Source organism: Anastrepha obliqua, chromosome 2 (genome assembly GCF_027943255.1).
Source record: "Anastrepha obliqua isolate idAnaObli1 chromosome 2, idAnaObli1_1.0, whole genome shotgun sequence".
Lineage (NCBI taxonomy): Eukaryota > Metazoa > Arthropoda > Insecta > Diptera > Tephritidae > Anastrepha > Anastrepha obliqua.
Window position 1 is genome coordinate 98,496,163 of NC_072893.1, and position 21,002 is coordinate 98,517,164.

The following is a 21,002-nucleotide window of genomic DNA, read 5'->3' on the forward strand; positions in this document are numbered from 1 at the left end:
GATGTGCTCAAGTTGTAATGTGTCACTTTGCCTCAGCAAAACAAAAACTTGTTTCAATGAGTTTCATAAATAATCCTCGCACCACATCCTTGTACAAAATCCTGCAAGGATAAACATTTTTTTTTTACATTTTCTTCATTAAATGTCTCGAATAAATGAAATAAAAAAATCTTTGTGTTTAATTTTTAGCGATTTTTTCAGTGCGCCGGAAAGAGTTAAACAACATTGCCGTCAAAATTTAACGAATCACTTCGCACATAAACTTTTATTGTGCGGTTTTGTTCAATTAATATATTTTTGAGATAGCAAGAGAGTAGCGCTAATTTCTTATTACGTTTATCGTTGCACATATCTTTTTCATACTTCTTTTACCATTTCCTCATTTCAATGCCCCACTACTCGTACAACTCCAATTTATCTTTTCTTTCATATATTTGCGTAACTTTCTGAATTTTAATATGGGTCAAATTTAGTTGCTCCTTATATAGTTTATTTATCGTGTTTAGAGGTGAGTCACCTTTAGATAGCCCATTTAAAATTACATTGCGCTCTTTAATCTTTTCAACTAGTCTATTTAATTTAATTTTATCTTTTACATTGGCAAACTTTAGATTTACAATCTATGCTTCTAACTTCTTATTTTCTATCTTGAGGTCATTTATTTGCTCTTTAAATAATTGTTTAAACATAGAATGTTGGACGCTAAGCTCTCGAGTTTGTTGTTGACGTCATTTTTTAAGCTAGCAATTAGCCTACTTCCTATTATGAGTAAGATATTCGAAAAGCTGCTCATTGAGAGAATAAAACCAATTATTGACCAACACAAAGTGATCTCTGACCATCAAATCAAGTTAAAACTAGTGCTTCCAAACAATATATGTAAACTACTGGTGGAAAAGGATCTCGGATCTCTTCTATATCTTGGAAGCTTCCCTCAATATACAGGAAGTGGAGAAGAGTGAGTTGGAGGAAATATCCAACCCCGAGAAGGTACTGAAACCAGATGCTGAAGGTATAAATAAACCTCTACAATAGTAAGAACGCCTCAGCCGAGCTCCTGCTCAACATAGAGGGAGTCGGCTACGATGTGGCTCTAGTCCAGGAACCATGGATAACATCGGACAACATAGTCTTCGATTGCATAGTATAAGGTAATAACAGCGATAATGGTTAAAAAAAAGTATATATTCTTATATTGATCATAATGTCTCTTCAGACGATCTGACAGTTGTGGCACTAGAGGGCTGCAAAGATGAGACGCTACTCTTTGGGTCTTGCTATATACCACACGACGAAGAAGCTCCACAGAACTTCGGAAGCTGGTAGAAACAGCTGCCAGAAAGAAGCACGCTCTGGTGGTAGGAACTGACGCAAACGCACATAACACGGTCTGGGGTGGTGCGGACATAAATGAGTGAGGTGAGTCACTATTTAACTATATTCTTCAGAGGAGCCTAGAAATAGCTAATAGAGGCGAAGAACCAATTTATGTTGGACCAACCTCGAAAAATGGCCGCCGTAGCCGAATGGGTTGGTGCGTGATCACCATTCGGAATTCACTGAGAGGTCGTTGGCTCGAATCTCGGTGAAAGCAAAATTAATAAAAACATTTTTCTTATAGCGGTCGCCCCTCGGCAGGCAATGGCAAACCTCCGAGTGTATTTCTGCCATGAAAAAGCTCCTCATAAAAATATCTGCCGTTCGGAGTCGGCTTGAAACTGTAGGTCCCTCCATTTGTGGAACAACACCAAGACGCACACCACAAATAGGAGGAGGAGCTCGGCCAAACACCTAACAGAAGTGTACGCGCCAATTATTTATTTTTTTTTTAACCTCGAAAAATGTACTTGATTTAAGACTCTACACAAGCAAGGATGTTATGGGGCAGGAATGGGAAGTGTTGAGTAGACCTTCTTTCTCTGATCACAGATAAATAAACGTACAGGTTATATTCCGCTCAAAAAATTAAAAGATATCCTTTAGAAACTCTAAGAATACGAACTGGGACCTATATAGGTATATACCATAAAAAAAAACAATGAAACAACGGAAATACAGGTCACACGTTGCACTTGAGAAAAGGGTTGCAACTACTCTCGTTAAAGCCTACAAAAGATCCTGCCCCCCAACATGTAAAGACGCAAGGTGAAGCCTCCTTGGTGGAACCAGGATTTAGAGCACAAAGGCGTAGGGGACATAAATTCTATAAGTTAGCCAAAGTTACTGACAATGAGTTCTGTTGGAAGGAGTACAAGGATCTACTAAAAGTATACAAGAAAAAAATGCGTAGAGCCAAGAGAGAATCTTGGAAAGACTTCTGTAGCAGGATGGAGGACCCTAATGAAGTAGCTAGACTTAGGAAACTGCTATCCAAGAATCCATCTATGCCAAGAACAATACGAAAAATTAACGGGGAGTGGGCTGACAGTTGTGAGGACTCTCTAGAAGACCAAGTCAGCACACATTTTCCAGGGTGTGCGGACACTACAGACCTCGAACCTAGAAGAGATATTGTGCACGGCATCTCGACGAACGTATCAGGCCAGTCCACGGTCGCAGTTACCACTTCGGAATTTTGAAAACCACTTTTGCGCAGTCCTTACACTCACGGTATCCTCTCCGTGAACAGGGTTTATTTCTGCAGCAGCAGTTGTTGCATTTTTAACTCTTTTATAAAAAAATACAAAATATACCTCTTATACGCGTTCGAAGATTCCATTTTATTTTTCAACAACACGTGCTTCTATCCGCGATTAAAATCATTTGTTGAATGCACAATACATCAAAGAAAATATAAATAGTTCCGTTATATTCCGCGAATAATTTTTTGTATGCAAAAATCGTACAAAATTGAAATTATGGCTAAAATACGCACGAACTTATGGACTGACCTGATATTTACGGCCGCCGTAGCCGAATGGATTGGTGCGTGATTACCATTCGGAATTCACAGAGAGGTCGTTGATTCGAATCTCGGTGAAAACACCAAAATTAAGAAAAACATTTTTCTAATAGCGGTCGCCTCTCGGTAGGCAATGGCAAACCTCCGAGTGTATTTCTGCCATGAAAAAGCTCCTCATGAAAATATCTGCCGTTCGGAGTAGGCTTGAAACTGTAGATCCCTCCATTTGTGGAACAACATCAAGACGCACACCACAAATAGGAGGAGGAGCTCGGCCAAACACCTAACAGAAGTGTACGCGCCAATTATTTATTTTTTTAGTCGAATTTTAATTCATAATCATAAATGAGTTTTTGTGACAGTGACAGGTCCCTATCGGCAGCTTTATTGCGATGAGGCAATTCTAAATTATAGAAAAAATCGTATAGCAAAGAAAATGCTTGTATAGAAACTACTTATTGTCACCAGCTATTTGATTTTCTTGTAACGATGCCCATGCTTCATTGGCGCAGTATATAAAGCACCACTAGAAAAAATTATTGCCAATTTTAGTAGTCCTGCATTAATAAGTGTTTGTACGTCTTTTCAATAATCAGCGAGTCGAACCAGTGCTTTGTATGAGTCACCACGGTCCAGCAATCATACAGCCAGAACAAATTGTCGTAAAATTTTAAATGAATTAAATAAAAGGACAACCGCGAATCAATAAATTAGCATACACGAATGTTCTATTTGCACCAATAGCTCAGCAAACGTAGAAAATCCTGAATTAAGTCCCAAATATCTACTCATCAAATATAAAATTCAACCAGACAGGGCATTTGTATAATAAAAATAGATACACCATAAATACGTTGAAGTATTTGCAAACACACGAATTAAACAATACAAACAAAACAAGTCATTTTGACGTTGTTCATATCTACAGCGAAAAACTCAGCTGCATTGTTGGCATCATAATAATAAACACCTTGATATGACGTTGTGGTATGGCACCTCTACTTTGAACTTAAGCAAAATATCAGGCAAGGCGAATTTATTACAGGTGACAGCAAACACATATAAGTAAAACCCCACATGTATTTGTTGTTGCGTTTGGTGCAAGCATCATGTCAAAATCAGCAAGCAAATGTAAACATACGAATGTAAACATACCAATACATACAAACAAAGCATATCATTTTGACGTAAGCCATACCTACGGCGAAAAATTCAGCTGGGTGAATGCTGTCACCTTATTAAATCCACCTTGATATCAGGCTAGTAACCCAGATCATGAATACCTCTAATATTTCATTCTACAATAGTATGCTTGTGGAAGATTTCAGACAAGCAGTTGACTAGCAATCATATATCTCAGCTGATTATACATGTTCAATTGTCAATAAGCAGCTATTCGTTGTTTGGTTATTTTGGTCGGCCAAACATTAACCATTTTTGTAATATTTAAAGCGTAAACGATATTGCCCCATATTTTAGCTCTCGAAATATATTTATTAATATGTTTTCGGGTTGTGCAACAAAATCAATTCATTTAGTGGTGAGTTACAATTGAAATGTAGGCCCGTCAAATATTATGGCTGCCTAATTAAATGCGGGATCGCTCATTATGTAATTTGAAGCGCAAAAAAATATTAAATTTTATTAATATATTACTTCTGAATACAGCGCGGAGGCTTGCGTGCCCTTCATATGGGCACAGTCCGACGCAGCGATAATTTATTCGTGCATCGCGACACACCGGAGGACAACCCAAATATCAAATTCGAATTTACGCCAGAGAATAAGAAGGTCGGTTAATACTAGTGTTGTTGAAGTTTTTATCAACGACTTCAAAATGTATAATTTTTTTCCTAAAGCGTGTTGAAGCTATTATCAGTATTTACCCTGAGGGTTACAAGCGGGCTGCCATGATCCCTCTGCTCGATTTAGCACAACGCCAATATGGTTGGTTGCCAATTTCAGCTATGCAAAAGGTTGCCGAAATCTTAGAAGTATCGCATATGCGCGTGTACGAAGTCGCTACGTTTTACACAATGTTTTTGCGTAAACCAACCGGTAAATACCACATTCAAGTGTGCACAACTACACCATGCTGGTTACGCGGCTCCGATGAAATAATGGAATGCTGCAAGGTGGGTATATGTTGATTAATAAAAACTTTTTTATTAAAAGTTTCACAAAAAAATATAAACAGAAAACGTTGGGTGTTGAACCAGGTGAAATGACCAAGGATGGCATGTTTACGATTTCCGAAGTAGAGTGTTTAGGTGCATGCGTTAATGCTCCGATGGTGGCCATCAACGATGATTATTATGTAGGTGAAAATGTGATCACTTGCATTATTCGCTTTTTAATTTCTTTGTGTATTTGTTCTGCAGGAGGATTTAACCGTTAAGGATATGGAACAGATATTAGCTGATTTCAAAGCAGGCAAATCTTCACCACCTGGTCCACGCAGCGGTCGTTTTGCCAGCGAGCCTGCCGGCGAACCAAGTTCGCTAACTGAGGAACCAAAAGGGCCCGGATTCGGTTTACAACCAGCATTTTCGTAGAACTTTTTTGGAAACCCCTATATTTTTGTGCTTTGATCTTGAATAAATCCAAAATAACGCAAATAGTTGATTAACTAAATCAAGAAGTCTGACTTATCCTTTTTCAATAGTGCAAGCATATCGCCCACTTCTAAGTAGCTCAAAAGATGATACACTGAATCCACATGAGAAAATTAAAAATTTAATTGCCACAGTTGTAATGCTGGCAACTTAATTGATGCCGAATTTGACATTTGACACAAGACTAATTAAATAAACCTAGCACTGCCAATCTACAACATTGGGAATTATGAGGGAGAATCTGAGTCCAAACTAATTGCATTACGACAAGGTAACGACACATGAGCAAGGTAACGGCAATGAGCAAGGTAACGACACATTTTTTCGTGCGTGCAGCCTGTTAAATCGAATTATAAGACGTTATCACGTCAAAAGATATAAATATGAGGGCTCACTTATCTATTATTGAAGTCTCGAATAAACTTAGCTTTCATAGTACTATTAGAACTTTGTTATTTTTCCGAATTTTCCCAGTTAGAGGAACTTGACATGGATTACGTGGCGCCAATTAAAAAAATTCCTAACATACCTGCCTTAGAGCTATAATTTACCAAAAATAAATAGTGTAACTTCGAAGCTCGTTGCTAACAAATCAAAATTTTTTGATTAATAATTTGTATCTTCGTTTTGGTGTGGGTATCCATGCTGGATGTTCACTATTACATACAGCGTTATATTTATGGTTGTTGTTGTTTTAACAACATTAACGCTCCCCATAAATGATCGGGAATGTTACTGGAGTGACAGTCCTTGGCCGTAGTGCCGACTGCCGTGGGAATGAACGTGATATTGACCTAACCATATAGTTGTCAGACACTTGTATCAACAGTTGTAGAGTATCGTATTCGTTTCCTCTTCCAAAACGTACGAAATAAGCTACTTTTCTTCTTTTTATGTTCCTCGAGGTTTACACCCTATTTGGAAATAAGTCATTTGATACTTTGTCAGTCCAGCTTATTCTCATAGTACCTAAGGCACATAAAGCAGGTAACAGCAGTAGATAAAGTTCTTGCTTTAGCTTTTTTCCCCCTAGAATATCAAAATCTATAAACTAAGACTCACAGGGTAACTTAAGCAGCAAACCATTTGACCAAATTAATATGGAGTAATGGAGCATATCAAACTGCTCAGCAAGCAGTTCCTGCTAGGCTGTTACCGCAGGTTTCACCGCTGCAGACAACTGCTGGAGCCTGAGCCGCCTCCCAGACACGTCAGGAGGCACCTCTTAAACTACGCCGCCGAAATCCAGGACAAAACCGACAGAAATTTACTGGAACAGTCAGTGTTTAGACAGCCAATAAACGACATTCACCGGGAGACCGTCACCACCTTCTTGAGCTCCCGTCTTACAGTTTTTTTTTTCGTTCGATACGAAATACTGCCACTTTGGGCAAAAGTTTAGTGTTCTAACTCCCAAAAATTCGTCCATTGTTGCGCGTCATAACAATTTCTTACACAATTGCATAGGAAAACGAAATGCGAGCTAAATATTTATTGATACTAAAATATATGGGGCCAGAATTTGCTTTTTTTGTTATTTTTAAAAGTAAGTTACAGTTAACATCGAAATTATCAAGGAAAATATTTATGGAAAACCCATTAATTTTACCTACGTATTCACCTTCACCCAAGGCCGATAAATTCAAGGTTGTACATAGTATTCGGGCAAAATTTTTTTAAATTAGAACTGTCTAGGAAAAAAGAATAGAAGAATGTAATGAATCACAAATATATAAAATTAGTTTGTCGCGCATTCACAACAACATTCCGTTTTACTTTCAAAATTAAGGGAGAGTTGAATAACAATCAACTATTCTAATCACACCACCTTCTACAGGTACGACATCAAAAAAATATCTTCTTAGCATTTGCAACACAGAGCAAACGTTTATAAGTGGTACAATAATACTGATTTTATTACGTGCCTTGAAGAAGCTTCTAGTTGGTGTATACTTAATTATTTTCTAAAGAAATCAATTAACTTTGCCTACACATTTTTTACCTTACAACGATAGAAACACATTTTTACTCATTTATATTTATTCTTAAAAATGCTAGAACCATACAGATATTTGTAATTCTAGAAATTGTATTTTTAGAATTGTGTAACCTTTTTTTTAAGATAAAATAATTTTACTCAATTTGTATTGACCAACCGCTTAAGCCATGTCTTTCTTTTAATTGATTTTTGCTATCAACACCTACAGCATGCCACGATAATATGAAAAATACTTAAATTCTCTTTTCATTTTAGTAATTCTTAGTGAGGAATCGTGGCAAGTCTGAATAGAATAAAGAAAAAGTGAGGTTTAATAAAATCTATCTGTGAAAAATTTGATATACAATTTAACCAAACAATCTGTAAAAGTTAAAAAAGTAATTTCTAAATTGCAGTAAAAAAAAGTTAAAGCAGCATGCGTAGGTATAGCCAGACCTGCAAAAACGATCATTTCGGGAAACAGAAACGCCGTAGACATCAAAAAAAAAAAAAAAACAACGTCGACCAATTACAAATTACTCATCGCTATCGCCATAGTAAACTCTGGAAAAAAAAGTTATCAATAATATTTAATAGTTTGAAATTATATCGGCACATGCCTCTTCTTTGAAACTGCACGCTTAGATTTGCGTCCGATCGGATTATGATAATTTGTACGCGGCGATGTTTCGTTAACGAGCCTTTTTGTCTTTTTTGGCTCTTCGCGAAGTTCTTTGAATGATACATTCTCTTGTGATTTCATGCGTTTCATGAATTTATCGATAATTTCGTCGCATGATAAATTCGCTTCAGGCTCCCATGTGTCATGTTTCGCTCCAAATCCCTTCCAACGTATACGAAATATACGTTGATTCTTCTCCTCGGCATAATCTATTATCTTATCAACTTCCCACTCTTTATTTGGGTCAGTCGACAATTGTCCTTTTGCTGGGCGTGCCTTCTTAGCAGCCACACCACTTTTTTTGTTCGATTTGCTGGGCGATTGCTAAAGATAATGTCATTACTTTAGAATAAGACATTTATACGTACTTTATTTACTCAGTATTTACCTTATTTTTATATTTGTCTATTATATTCGGACATGATAGCGTATCTTCAGGCTCCCAAGTGTCGTCATCTTTAGTGTAGCCCTTCCAGCGTATTAAGTAGTAAGTAACACCTTGTTCAACCTTATGACCCACAATGTCTTTAACCTTACATGAAAAAATCAAGATATTCGTGAAAAGTATAAAACCTATAGATTAAAATTATACCAAGCGAAATAAAAATTCCAAAAATTTATAAGTGTATCTAAAATTGTTCAATTTATGTGGCCAAATTTTTTCCTTAAATGTGGGTCATCATCACGGTGGACAGAATTCAGTTATAGGCAACCTCAGACCGTTACCCGACTCTCAGAGATTTTGAATGAATCGGATGATTCGCTGATGTAACACTGGATGTGACTGCGTTTTGTTTACGACAAAACTGAGATTTTGTTATTGATATAAGAAATAATCAGCGCAGTCAATGCTTTTGTTGCTTCGTTATAGTCTAAACGACTACTTGGACGAGCGTCAGAATATATGTGGAATTAGTGGGTACAATTCTGCTGCTGAATCCCCCTGACGTAACAGCCGAATTTACTCTCACAATTTTGCTGCTTTTAAACTATCATCCTTGGGTCATAATTATGTGTTTGAAAATTTTAAAGGGCCACACCACAGCAGAATGCTTTGTTATTGAATTGTTTACAGGTTTATTTTTACCTTGGTTAAATAAAAACTGTTTGGAAGTATTATTTGAGTTCAAAAAAAGTACTGCTTTTAATGTGGAGCTGCTAATGCAATATCAATATGAGTATCGATATTTAGAACTCTTTGAAGTTCTTAGGCGGTAAACATTGTTTTGTATCCAAAAACAAAACTTTTTTTTTCTCCCTATCATTCTTCGTGTTATGTTCAAAACAATAGCGATAATAATTGCTCCACAATTTTTTTGTTTATTCATACCGCGCAATTTATGGGAGAAGGGTATATTGCTTAGTAGGACAAGCATTCATGGCGCTAGCATGCTAGTTTCGATAATGCACCGATAAATCGAAATATAAAAACAATTATCGGATTTCGATTCCTATAAATTGCTCACGTTAACACGTTTGCAAGACGATCTATACAAGGTGTTGTTACTAGAACAACTGATTTAGCCACTAAATCGGAAAAACAAATTACAGGAAAATAGTGTTGTTGCTTTGGTGAATTCACCTTCCACGAATGTCTATAAAATAAAACCAGCAAAACTTCTCTCACCTCATATACTTCCTCCCCCTCCTCTTCTTCCTCCGAAACTGCTTGAGTCTTAGCTTGTGCCTTCTTGCCCTTGGAACGCCTACCAACGACTTTACCATTTTTGCCGGCGATTTTCTGTTTTCCAACTCCAGCCGATTTTCGACCTTTCTTTGCACTACTACCGCCGCCGCCGCCACCATTTAATGGTTCATCGTCACTATCCAAATCATCATTGTTTCCGTCGATCAGTTTCTCTGATGCCACTTTACGCTTATTACCTTTCTTGCCGCCTGTACCGCTACTACCATCCTCCTGTTCATCATCGGTGGCGCTACCCTGTACAGAATGGAATTCATCATCGGTATTCCCTTCGGGACGTGTTTGATCTCTTACAACGCTTTGCTTTTTCTTTCCTTCAACGTCCTCTTCTCCAACCCCTTCAACATCCGACTCGTCGCTATTAGACTCCACCGTGGCGCCCTTTTTGGTTTCCTCATCTTGTTCGTTTTCATTTTCAGCAGATTCCGCATATTCTGCGATTTTCTTCTTATGCACTCTACCCATTTTAATTTTCGCCGCTTGATAACTTAATATTTGTTTTTTACACAATTCCTACCGTTTTGTTATTGAACCTATTTTTATATCTTAACAAACGCAAAATTCTCTTTAACAATTTAGTTTTTCCGCACTAAAGTACCTCTATTTTCGACGACGCTGTGAAAAATTGAGGCAGAAAACAGAAGCATCGAAAGAGGAGTACAGAAATTTATAAACGCAACGCTAGAGAAGGTTCGCAAAGTTGGCCGATACGAGATGGGAAGCGGAATGGAGCAGAATGGAACAAGCCGAAGCGAAAAACGAAGCAACAGAGTTGCATTATAGTATAACTTATCTGTATGTAACGTTGTTATAGCTGAGACCTTCAACAGAAAATATACTTTAAACACACGTGGGTCAATATTGTCAATAATTTTGTTGCTTTTAAAATAATTAATTTTAAAAATGATTAAAACTAAGAAACGATCATCAGAGAATAGTTCCGAAGGTCCGACCAAGAAAAAATCTAAAAAAGAGCATCTAAATAAGACTGCATACCCACCGGTAAAGGGCGAAGTTTCAATTAAGGCAAACAAACAAGGCAACAAAGCCTCTAAACCACACTCAACAGGAAAGCCAATAAAAGGTAAACTTCCTTTAAAAGCATCTGGTAAACCTGGTACAGGGAAAAACCTTAAAAAAAATATTGCAAGAAATGGTGGCTCTGGCAAATTTGGAAAGAATAGAATAGGTGAAGATGGCGCCACATATGTTGAAGGCGAAAAAACAGACTGGCGTAAATTTAAACAAGAAAAAAAAGAATTACAACTCAAGCGTAAACAAGCTAAAGGATCCTATGAAGTATTGGTAGAAGCAAAGAAAATTTATGAAAAGTTAAAATGGTAATAAAAGTTATAGTGGATGTGTATCTCACAATTTAATATAAGTACCTACATATATACATTTTTATTATAGTCGACGTACAGAAAATAAACCGGAGCAGGCAGGGAAACTATATAACGTTTTGAATCGTGGCGATGTGATAAAAAAATTAATAATGGCTCATGACACAGCTCGTATCATCCAATGTATGTTGAAGCATGCATCGCCTTCAATTCGGGAAGAACTTTCAGAAGTAAGTGTAACTTGTATCTTAATTTCTTCATTATATAAATAAATAAATGTTCACAGAAATTGTTACCAATGGTCGTTGAAATGTCTGTCTCTAAATATTCACACTTTTGCGTACTACGAATGTTCAAATATGGCTCACCAAATATCAAATCACAACTTGTCGATAGTTTTATGGGAAACGTCATACGCCTGGCAGGGCATAACATAGCGAGTAAAATACTGGATTATGCCTATCACACTGTAGCTTCTCTAAAACAACGCATGTATCTACGTCAAGAATTCTATGGAGAATTGTATCGTGGTTCCAAAGACGATAACGTGAAAACTCTGGCTGATACGTATAAAAACACTCCTAATATGAAAAGGTCTATTTTAGGTGCAGTTAAGTCCAACCTCGATCATTTGGCCAACAAGCAGTTGGTAGATAATTCCCTGGTTCATGCAGTGATTTTAGAATACCTAAGAGAATGTGAGGAGGAAAAAATACAGGAAACAGTCTGTGAATTCGCGCCTCTTATACCTCTTATGTTAACTACTAAGGATGGCACCCAAGCAGCAATAATCTGTTTTTATAAGTCTCCGCCAAAAAATCGTCGAGTGAGTTTTGAAAATTAAACAGTAATATTATAGTAATAAACAATACACTATGCTTTCAGGCTATAATAAAAACTATAAAGGAACACTTGGTTAAAATTAGTACGCATGAGCATGGTCATATTTTTTTATTGGCATTAATAAACTCTCTTGACGACACAAAAGCAACTAAAAAAGCTATATATGATACCTTGCATCCAGAATTAGAAACGCTGATGAGAAATCAGTGGGGTCGCCGTCTCATTGAATGGTTTGTGGCACCTGCAGATACCAACTGTTTTCATCCCAGCTTTATCGCGAGTATTGAGGATGGTTTGCAATATGGAAAAAAAGACAAAGATACAAGGCGTAAGGAAATTTTAGAACAGATTGAAGAACCTTTAGCCAATGCGATTGCTGAAAATCCCAAATTTTGGCTTTCTAATCGACACATAGGTCTTGTCACCGCTACGATATTGAACAAATGTAATTGCCTAATAATCCTTTAACCATTTTTTAACGAATTTATCATCTTGTAGTAAGTCAAGAGCATTTCGAGAAAGCTATTTCCGCCATCATCAATGTTGTTATCGACCCAACGTGGACTGTAACAGTAGGAGAGGAAAAAGTTAAAAACACCACAAGTGCTTACGATGTAGAAAAAACAATTGCAATAGCCGTAGAAGAGAAAAAGCAAAAACGCTTAGCATTCGGCGCTGAGAAGTTTGAGCAACAAGATGAGTCAACTGACGATGAAACTGATAACAAAGAAGTAAAATATTTGAATCGGTTTAAATTAGATTGATGTAAATTTCGTTTATCAGGGGGAAGAAGCAGTCATTACAATCCCAGGCATTGAAGAATCTGGTCTACATGTCGTACTGAAAAAGATTATCAAAAATGATAAAGAACGCATAGCGACAAATAGCGAAGTATCAACTTTTGGGTCTATTCTTGTAAAAAAACTAACCAACGATACGGTAAGAAATATCCAAATTCATTCATACCGAGGTCATTACTGTCGTATTTTAATTTTCGTGACTTCTAGTAGCTTATATAATCTTAAAATTATCTCGTTTACATTTATTTCAGCTACAAAACTGGTTAAATGTTAACCGTGCATGCTTCATCTTGCTGAACGTTTCCGAGCAAAACAGTGAATCAACAATGTCTTCACTTAAAGATCTTCTGAAACCGCTACACCGAGAGTTGAAAGGAGGTACCGGAGCCGGGCAAAAATTATTACTGCAAAAAATGGAAATTTAAGTTTACATTTTGAGTTTTATTTGAACGTGTACTGCACAATTTTTATGATTATTTGTCTGTTAACGATATAGATGTAAAAGGGAAGCAAATAACATTTACAAACAGATAAATAAAATGTGAAATCACTCTTACATTTCAAATATGATTTTACTTAAATAATCCTAAGTAGTAGGAACATTTAGAAATAAATCATGAAAATCAGTACAATTCATTCCGTTCGCAAAATTAAGTGCAGCCCGGAATCTGTGTCGACGATTTTAGACATCTGTCCAACCTTTAAAATAAATGCTGCATCTTCAAACGCTTTTTGCATCTGACCTGAAAATAGGCAGTTCGTTTGAGAGATATTCATATTCGTACATTTTTAATTACCTTTATCAAATAACCCTAAATCACCCCCACGTTTAGCAGAGCTGCAGTCTGAATATTTAGTTGCCAAAGCTGCAAGCGTAGTCTCGCCAGACTCAATCTGCTTACGGTAGTCCTCCAGAATCGCACGTGCCTCTTCCTTCGAACGTGTTATATTCTCTTCACGCCACGAACTAGGTCGACGACTACCTTTATGTTTCACGAGGAGATGGGAGCAACGCACTTCACTTGGTCCCATTGATTCCTTTTTTGCTGGTTCAGTCGGCAAATCCCATTGAGACTCCTTTGTATAAATATTTAAATAATATGTCAATCCTACAAAATACGAGAGAATTCAGGTATTGTACAAAATCAGCAATCGGCAGCTGGCAATTATTTTTCAGTAACAAATAAGAAAAATCTCTTTATTTTGCTTACCGGTTGAACGACTTTTGCGCACTTCCCAACCTTCTGGTATATTCTTTTCTGTATCAGACATGATGCGTTACGCACTTTTTGCAATATCAATCCGGTAAATCTCAAAATTCTTCAGTTTACACCATTTACAAATTTCCTTGGCCAAGCACCGCGGCAGTTAATATATTCACGGCCAAAACGTTGAGAAAATGAAACAATCCAGAACCTTATCCCTTGTCTCCACTAGCTATCACTCATCACAAAGGATAAATCGGCAGAAGAGACCACTCATTACTAATAGGTCATTCAGGCACTTTACGCATTCGTTACCAAGTACTGAGTACAACACCTGACAAGACGTACCGAAACGTTTCTAACAAAATGAATTCCAGTTATGACGAACCGTTAAACATTTGCTCGTCGCATCAATAGAATTCGCCGCCAGCAGCTTAACAGTGGAAAAGCTTAAATGAGCTGACATTCAGTAGATTTTCAATTGTACATATGAAGATAATTAACAAATATTGCTACTTAGTCCTGTATATGAAATTTTCTTCCATTGCTAGAACAATACATATTTTTCATATTTAAGAATGTGAATGCTGTCTTTACATCGAATACATACTCTAGATATTTTGCATATGCTGCCCACTTGACCAAAGTAAACTGCGGAAAGCTTTTAACATTTGTTTTATGTTCTCGAATATATACTATTACGAATTTGTTAAGTTTTTATCCAAATAAAACGTCTCACAATAATTCCTCCGAGTTCAATCACTGGATTGTTCAATAAAAGCCACAAACTAATGGCAACACAACTTGCTTGCATTCGTGAAGACTGTATGCCTAAGACTGACTACCCTATGCGCACGCAGCTCTGCTTACATAAATGTGGTTAATAACTACCGTAATTTCTAGATCTGGCAACTCGTATCGTCTGACGAGTTATGTCTCGCCGTTTGCTGTCGCCATCAGAGTGAATTCATGTTTTTGTTTTAATATCTCACTCGCTTAGTATTGTTGCCAGTCGAACTTGCTAAATAGTGACAACTGCGCATGTCACAGAGAATGTGAAGATCCCGATGTCCCAATCGTTGACTTTCTCAACGTCGTTCCGCTGCCCGACCATGATGAGGTGACATATAACGCGGCTAAAGTACAACAAAGCCGCAGGAGCTCTACCCATTTCACAAGAAAAGTGATACTGCAACCTATGCCAATTACCGCGGGTTTAGTCTTCTACATATCGACTGTAAGTCTCTATCGAGCGTATTTTGCGAAAGACCTGGAAAATCCACAATCACCCAGATATTCACAAAACGTCAAATCTTGAAAAAATCCCATGAAAGGAGAATCGACGCACTATCTTTTTGTTGATTTTAAAGCTGACTACCAGTTTTTTTTTTTTTTTTGGAGTTTAAATATAGGGATTGGTATAGTACCGTCGAATGGTGGGGCTTTTACTTTGGGATCACTGGTTAACATATTCGATTGATTCAATTGCAGTTCACAGAGGCAAGACTTCTCTGCATCTACCTCCGCCTCAATTGTTTGCAGTTGCGGCGTTATATGTATATTCTCTGCTTCTAACTTGGATATACACGTATCCTGTATTTCCATGCGCTATAGCCTCACACAGCCGTGATTGCAACTCTGCAATTTTACATCCTTCTATAGAACTATGTTCAACAATCAAATTTCTGACACCAATTGTTGCGAAAATCTAGGCCCAAAACCCTGCCAAAAGGAAGTGATGGAGCGCAGAACGATGGAGCAAGGGCGGCTTAAGCGAACCAAAAGAAGAATGAACGAATACCAAAACCATAATCGGAGGCTGTGTTGGTAAAGCCGGTAGAGGGCCACAGTTATGCTGAAATCTTCAAAAACATCCGAGAAAAGACCATGTCAGACGAAACCACAAGGGTGAAAGGCGTAAGAAGAACCAAAACTGGCGCTCTCTTACTTGAATTAGAAAACGATGATTTTTTGAAACAATTAGAGAAATTCGTAAAAGCGGTCGGTTTCATTAGACCAACTTCAACTGTAGAGATCAGAGACTTGGATGCCGTCACGGAGAAGAAGAAAGTTGATGGCACTGTGAGAAAAATGATAGCTGACACTAATGAAAATAACGATGTTAGGATCACCAAACCTAATCAACGACAACAAGTACGGGCTTATGTTACTCTCGCTATTGAAAGCGCAGAAAAACTGCTCAAGCAAAGTAATATAAAAATCGGATGGATTAGTGCAAGGATGAGAGCTAGCACATCTCTGAAAGCTTGGATTGAAGACGAGTCGGGAACTGGCGCCATCTGGTTGCCTAGGCGCACAAATTTCGTAATAATCGCGAAAGGATCAGGCGGTGGTTTCGTCTACGTTCAAAACAGCCATTTCACAATGATAAGCTGTTACCTTACACCGAACGACAATATAGATGAATTCACGCGGAAACTGGAAAGTATTGAAGACAAAGCCCTTAGTTTCGAGGGACGATTAATAATAGCGGGATACTTCAACTCAAAAGCAACCGAATAGGGCTCGGCGACAACGAACTCAAGAGGTGGACGAGTGATGGACATCGCAGCCAGACTAGGTTTAGTGGTGTTCAACACAGGAACGACTACGTACCGAAAGCCAGGTTATAATCCATAGCATCGGAAAGCATAGTCAACTTTACTAAAGACTGGAGAGTCCTGGAAGATTACAATGGGAGTGACCATCAATACATCACGTTTTGCATTGAAATGGAAAACCAGCGAATGTGTGAAAGTCGAAATAAAAGTACACGCAAATGGAACATAAACAAGCTAAACCCAGAGACGCTCCTTGCAACTATAACGAAAATAAAACGACGACAACAATGCAAAGCATTACGATAGGTTGCAACGCATCTATGCCTAAAAATGGATAAGAACAAAAAAAGAAATGCTGTATACTGGTCACATGAGATCGCAGAAGTTAGAGATATGTGCATCCATAAGCGTAGAAAGTATACTAGAACCAGAAGATTGGGCCCGGTGATAACGAAATCCGAAGAATACAAAAAGAGCGGAAAAGAATTGGGGAAAGCTATTTATAAGCCAAAGCAAAAAAGACAAATGGGAAGAGCTACGAAACGATCTAAACAATAACCCAAGGGGGTTGGGCTACAAAATCGTTATGAAAAAGCTAGGAGCCAAATTTCTGCTGCTGATATGGAAACCGAAGTGGTAAGCAAAATAGTCGACACACCCTTCCCAACACACTGTGCTGAGAGGGAAGAACTCGAGTATGAAGCAACGGAACCTGTCCCATTCACAGAAGAAGAGCTTATGGATGCTGCAAAAGCAGTGAAATGCAATAAAGCGCCAGGACCTGATGGCATAGTTGCAGAAATATTGAAACTATTGGCAATCGAACGCCCTCTTTTGCTGTTAAACATGTACAACGCATGCCTAAAAGAAGGAATTTTTCCAGAAATATGGAAAAAACAAAAACTAGTACTAATCAGTAAGGGAAAGGGAGACCCAACATCAGCGTCCGCTTATAGACCGCTATGTATGCTGGATAGCGCAGGAAAACTGAGAAACTGATAAAGCGAAGCCGTAGAGAACAGTGACGGCCTGTCTGACAGGCAGCATGGTTTTAGAAGTGACAGATCTACCTGAGGAGCCATGCCCCGGCAGGTAATCGAGACTTCAAACGCTTAGTATTACTAGCCACACTGGACATTAGAAATGCTTCCAACAGTTTAAGTTGGGACGACGTTATTGAAGCCTTTAAGGTAAAATTCAAGATCCCGAATAATCTATTGAAGACTATTCGTAGCTATCTAAGCAATCGCTTGCTCTTATACGAAACGCGAGAAGGGTGTAAGACTAAACAAATAACAGCAGGTGCGGCCCAAGGATCAATACTTGAACCTGAACTTTGGAATATAAGCTAAGATGAAATCCTTCGAATAGAGATGCCTGAGGATGTTCATTTAGTGGGATTCGCAGATGACATTACAGCTGTAATAATCGCCCGAAACACTGACAAAGCCAAAAGAAAGTTAAATCAGGTGATGATCCGAGTTCAGACATGGCTAGAAGACCATGGATTAAAGCTGGCCACAGAGAAAACAGAGCTAATCCTTCTAACGTATCCCATTAGAAGTAGACATACAAGTACTCGATGCCACTTTATCGACAAAAAGAGTGGTCAAATACCTAGGAGTGCAATTAGACACAAGGCTAACTTACTGCCACTAGAGCTCCCAAAGTAAGCGACATGTTAAGTCAGCTCATGGCAAACCTTGGAGGTCCAATGCAGAACAAGGAAAAGTGAGCCAACCAAACTGCATATATGGAGATACTGAGTATGATGATGCAGAGTACACCTACTTTAAATGAGAGAGGTGGAACGTAGAGAGAACAGGTTTGCAACGAGCTATTGGTGTATTTACACCTGAAGAAATTATCGAGAAAATGATGATAGACGAAGGAAAATGGAATGCCGTCCCTAATTTTGTGGAGGGTGTTATCAGAAAAAAGAAGGGCGAAATGGAAAGTTATGCTGAAGAGCACTGAGCATAGGTTTCTCAAAACAAGCGACCCTGGACGTAGGGTGAGTAAGTAAGTGTCCTTCTTAGGACGCCGTCTTGGCCATCTACCTCGAAGCAATGCGGAAGCAGTCCCAGGGTGAAGGGGAAAAACCCCAGAGAAGAGGAGGGATATTTTTAGTGGAATCACCACACACGTAGTAGCGACGGTTACTATATGGTACGAAGGCATTTTTACCCCCATGGTTACTGTCAAGCTCAGGTCTTCAGTCAAGTCCGAAAGGACTGTCCACATGCCGATCCACTATTCACGGTTCACTACGTACTCTCCACGCGACCAGTCATAAGTCAAATACTCAAAGAACATATTCGCGCTTTTTAATAAGTTTTTATTAACGTAATTCCAAAATTTTAATTGAAACTACTAAGTCTTGTTTTCTTGTTTAGTTTAACCACACCAAAATTGTTGTCGTTTAGTTTGCGATAATCGACATTTTAAACAAATAGCTGTTTTTTATCGATTATCGTTATAAAATCGGTTACTGAATAGCAAAATCGTTAAAATTTTAGTTACGGAGAGAAAACAATGCAAATATCGTTAAAATGTGCTAGTGAATTGATGCGATTCACTAACTCTTATCGATTCGACAATTGTTTGTTTTGTTGACAGTATATATCGATTGTATTGTCGATTGTGCTATTCACCAACTTATGTTAACTAACACTGAACAGCTGTTTTCTTCTATTTATTCAAACTGATAGAGAGTGGCATCTTTGTCAAATTAAATGTCAAAATGAGCGACTAACACAAAGAAAAAGAACAAAGAAACATACTAGCCAAGCTGTTAGATTCAATTTTAAGTGTTTTTCACCAATTATATTTGCATAAAGTAAGTACAAAAAAATAACTGTTTATTTGAATTTATTGTTTTATTAATACTTTTTGTATATTGCTTTAGGATGACATCGACAGCTACTAAAAGAAGCCGTGCCACACCCGAGCAGCTAAATCGTATGCTTGACTACCTAATGGAAGTCCCGGGTCTAGTAGGATCTAGGTTCCACAGCCTCCATGGTAAGTTCGAATGCGACAAAAAGTGGAGCGAGCTAGCAACAAAGTTAAATAGTCTGGGTGGAGCAGTGAAGACAGTAAATCAATGGCACACGGTAAGAAAATATTGTGTTATTACTTAAAAGTATAGAGATATTAATCATTACCCTAAAAAGGTATGGCGGGACTTAAAAAGCCGCACCAGCATCAAAGCGCGAAATCGGCGAAGGCAACAAGCTTTAACTGGAAACAGGCCTATCAGTGAGGAGCCCCTAACAGAATTCGAGAGGCGGGTGTCTGCTCTTATAGGGGAAGAATATATGAATGGGGACGATTCAACAGCTGAAAATATTCCACTAGAGGAGGGAAATTGCATGAAGTGTATGTTTTAAAGTGTAACTTACTGGTGTGTAAATTTTTAGGTAATCCAAATGGGTATCAAAGTGGAAGATGAAAGCATGATTTCGGAAGCCCCATCGCGTTTACGGACGCCACTTGCAGAAAATTCCACGCTGAGGTCAGGTAATTCGCACATCTCAGACCGGAGAACACCATCGATAGCGTATAACCTCCATACGACCATGTAAGAGGAACCTGGACGCAGGTACCTGTTGTGTCAATATAAACGCGGTTCCACCTTGACGAAATGTTACCCCGGTCCCAGGGTGGAACTCAGCCGATAACGAGGGTTGTTATAGTGTTAGTGGGAGCATGCCACACATACCACTGGTGCGACGTCTCCTTTGATGATGTTTGTGACATTTTGATTTTAACCTCCCTAAAAAAAAAAACAGAGTAGGTTTCTAACCTTGCAGATATATGCATAAGTTTTTGTGCAATTTTTATCAATTGAAGAACTACATACGTAAAGTAATGTACTAATTAACTATTTACCTGCTATCAAAGAACATAAAATAATTGTTTCGAAATTTTTGTTCTAGTATTGAAATGTGCGACACAGAACTTTTTTATAAGCTACTTATGTAGTTTTCTGCAACTTACTGCATGCTCATGCACGGACTTGACGCATAGCAGCTGCGGTTGTCGATCATTTAGAAAGACATATTTACATACATATATTGATGCATACATATGTACGAAGCCGCGGGCACTCGACTTGACAAAAATTCAAGATTTACCAAATATTGACAAATAATTCTACGGGAAATATTCCAATATTGACTATTTTCGAATGGTCGAGAAAATTGGCGTATGGGCGGCTCGTTTTATGAATGAAAGTACTTTGCTCGTAGAAATATGAGCCCGAATTTATCAATGAATTTTTTGATGATGAATTTTTGTTGAAACTGTAAAGTTACGTTGATTTGAAATGTTGGCGCAAATCAATTTAGTTGTTTGAAAATACAA

At 38.0% G+C, this 21,002-nt stretch overlaps 4 protein-coding genes across 5 annotated transcripts; 2 read left to right on the forward strand and 2 right to left on the reverse strand.

The window, feature by feature from the left end:
* Positions 1-4,267: 4,267 nt before the first annotated feature.
* LOC129239684 (NADH dehydrogenase [ubiquinone] flavoprotein 2, mitochondrial) lies at positions 4,268-5,543 on the forward strand. Its single transcript, XM_054875394.1, has 5 exons — positions 4,268-4,442; positions 4,571-4,693; positions 4,762-5,037; positions 5,100-5,219; positions 5,284-5,543. Exons 1-5 carry the CDS (start codon positions 4,404-4,406, stop codon positions 5,455-5,457), a joined length of 732 nt encoding a protein of 243 aa, XP_054731369.1. The 5' UTR covers positions 4,268-4,403; the 3' UTR covers positions 5,458-5,543.
* A 1,996-nt stretch (positions 5,544-7,539) lies between these two features.
* LOC129239683 (M-phase phosphoprotein 8) lies at positions 7,540-10,569 on the reverse strand. 2 transcript variants are annotated; one of them, XM_054875392.1, is made up of 5 exons: positions 10,177-10,566; positions 9,805-10,119; positions 8,566-8,709; positions 8,116-8,501; positions 7,540-8,059 (listed from the first exon to the last, which is right to left on the reverse strand). In XM_054875392.1, the coding sequence occupies exons 1-5, from the start codon at positions 10,345-10,347 to the stop codon at positions 8,032-8,034; spliced, it is 1,044 nt and encodes a 347-aa protein (XP_054731367.1). In that variant the 5' UTR covers positions 10,348-10,566; the 3' UTR covers positions 7,540-8,031. The 2 variants fall into 2 exon arrangements, with proteins under 2 accessions (XP_054731367.1, XP_054731366.1); XM_054875391.1 differs by having other exon boundaries at positions 9,805-10,569.
* Positions 10,570-10,661: 92 nt separating this feature from the next.
* On the forward strand, positions 10,662-13,433 carry LOC129239682 (protein penguin). The gene is made up of 7 exons (XM_054875390.1): positions 10,662-11,222; positions 11,296-11,455; positions 11,512-12,051; positions 12,111-12,513; positions 12,567-12,799; positions 12,852-13,007; positions 13,120-13,433. The coding sequence occupies exons 1-7, from the start codon at positions 10,786-10,788 to the stop codon at positions 13,291-13,293; spliced, it is 2,103 nt and encodes a 700-aa protein (XP_054731365.1). The 5' UTR covers positions 10,662-10,785; the 3' UTR covers positions 13,294-13,433.
* On the reverse strand, positions 13,289-14,421 carry LOC129239685 (putative peptidyl-prolyl cis-trans isomerase dodo). The gene is made up of 3 exons (XM_054875395.1): positions 14,080-14,421; positions 13,666-13,977; positions 13,289-13,611 (listed from the first exon to the last, which is right to left on the reverse strand). Exons 1-3 carry the CDS (start codon positions 14,138-14,140, stop codon positions 13,502-13,504), a joined length of 483 nt encoding a protein of 160 aa, XP_054731370.1. The 5' UTR covers positions 14,141-14,421; the 3' UTR covers positions 13,289-13,501.
* Positions 14,422-21,002: the final 6,581 nt, after the last annotated feature.

What these genes read in the sequence shown, in the direction of transcription:
- LOC129239684 (XM_054875394.1), top strand. Translation starts at nt 4,404, where the DNA reads ATGTTTTCGGGTTGTGCAACAAAATCAATTCATTTAGTG. An exon ending in CAAAATCAATTCATTTAGTG is followed by an intron (nt 4,443 to 4,570) that starts GTGAGTTACAAT and finishes TTCTGAATACAG; the next exon opens with CGCGGAGGCTTGCGTGCCCT. An exon ending in CCATCAACGATGATTATTAT is followed by an intron (nt 5,220 to 5,283) that starts GTAGGTGAAAAT and finishes TTTGTTCTGCAG; the next exon opens with GAGGATTTAACCGTTAAGGA.
- LOC129239683 (XM_054875391.1), bottom strand. Translation starts at nt 10,347, where the DNA reads ATGGGTAGAGTGCATAAGAAGAAAATCGCAGAATATGCGGAATCTGCT. An exon ending in AGGGGGAGGAAGTATATGAG is followed by an intron (nt 8,710 to 9,804) that starts GTGAGAGAAGTT and finishes TTTTCATGTAAG; the next exon opens with GTTAAAGACATTGTGGGTCA. An exon ending in TAGACAAATATAAAAATAAG is followed by an intron (nt 8,502 to 8,565) that starts GTAAATACTGAG and finishes CATTATCTTTAG; the next exon opens with CAATCGCCCAGCAAATCGAA.
- LOC129239682 (XM_054875390.1), top strand. Translation starts at nt 10,786, where the DNA reads ATGATTAAAACTAAGAAACGATCATCAGAGAATAGTTCCGAAGGTCCG. An exon ending in TTCGGGAAGAACTTTCAGAA is followed by an intron (nt 11,456 to 11,511) that starts GTAAGTGTAACT and finishes AAATGTTCACAG; the next exon opens with AAATTGTTACCAATGGTCGT. An exon ending in CTCCGCCAAAAAATCGTCGA is followed by an intron (nt 12,052 to 12,110) that starts GTGAGTTTTGAA and finishes CTATGCTTTCAG; the next exon opens with GCTATAATAAAAACTATAAA.
- LOC129239685 (XM_054875395.1), bottom strand. Translation starts at nt 14,140, where the DNA reads ATGTCTGATACAGAAAAGAATATACCAGAAGGTTGGGAAGTGCGCAAA. An exon ending in GCGCAAAAGTCGTTCAACCG is followed by an intron (nt 13,978 to 14,079) that starts GTAAGCAAAATA and finishes CGTATTTTGTAG; the next exon opens with GATTGACATATTATTTAAAT. An exon ending in TTTAGGGTTATTTGATAAAG is followed by an intron (nt 13,612 to 13,665) that starts GTAATTAAAAAT and finishes GCCTATTTTCAG; the next exon opens with GTCAGATGCAAAAAGCGTTT.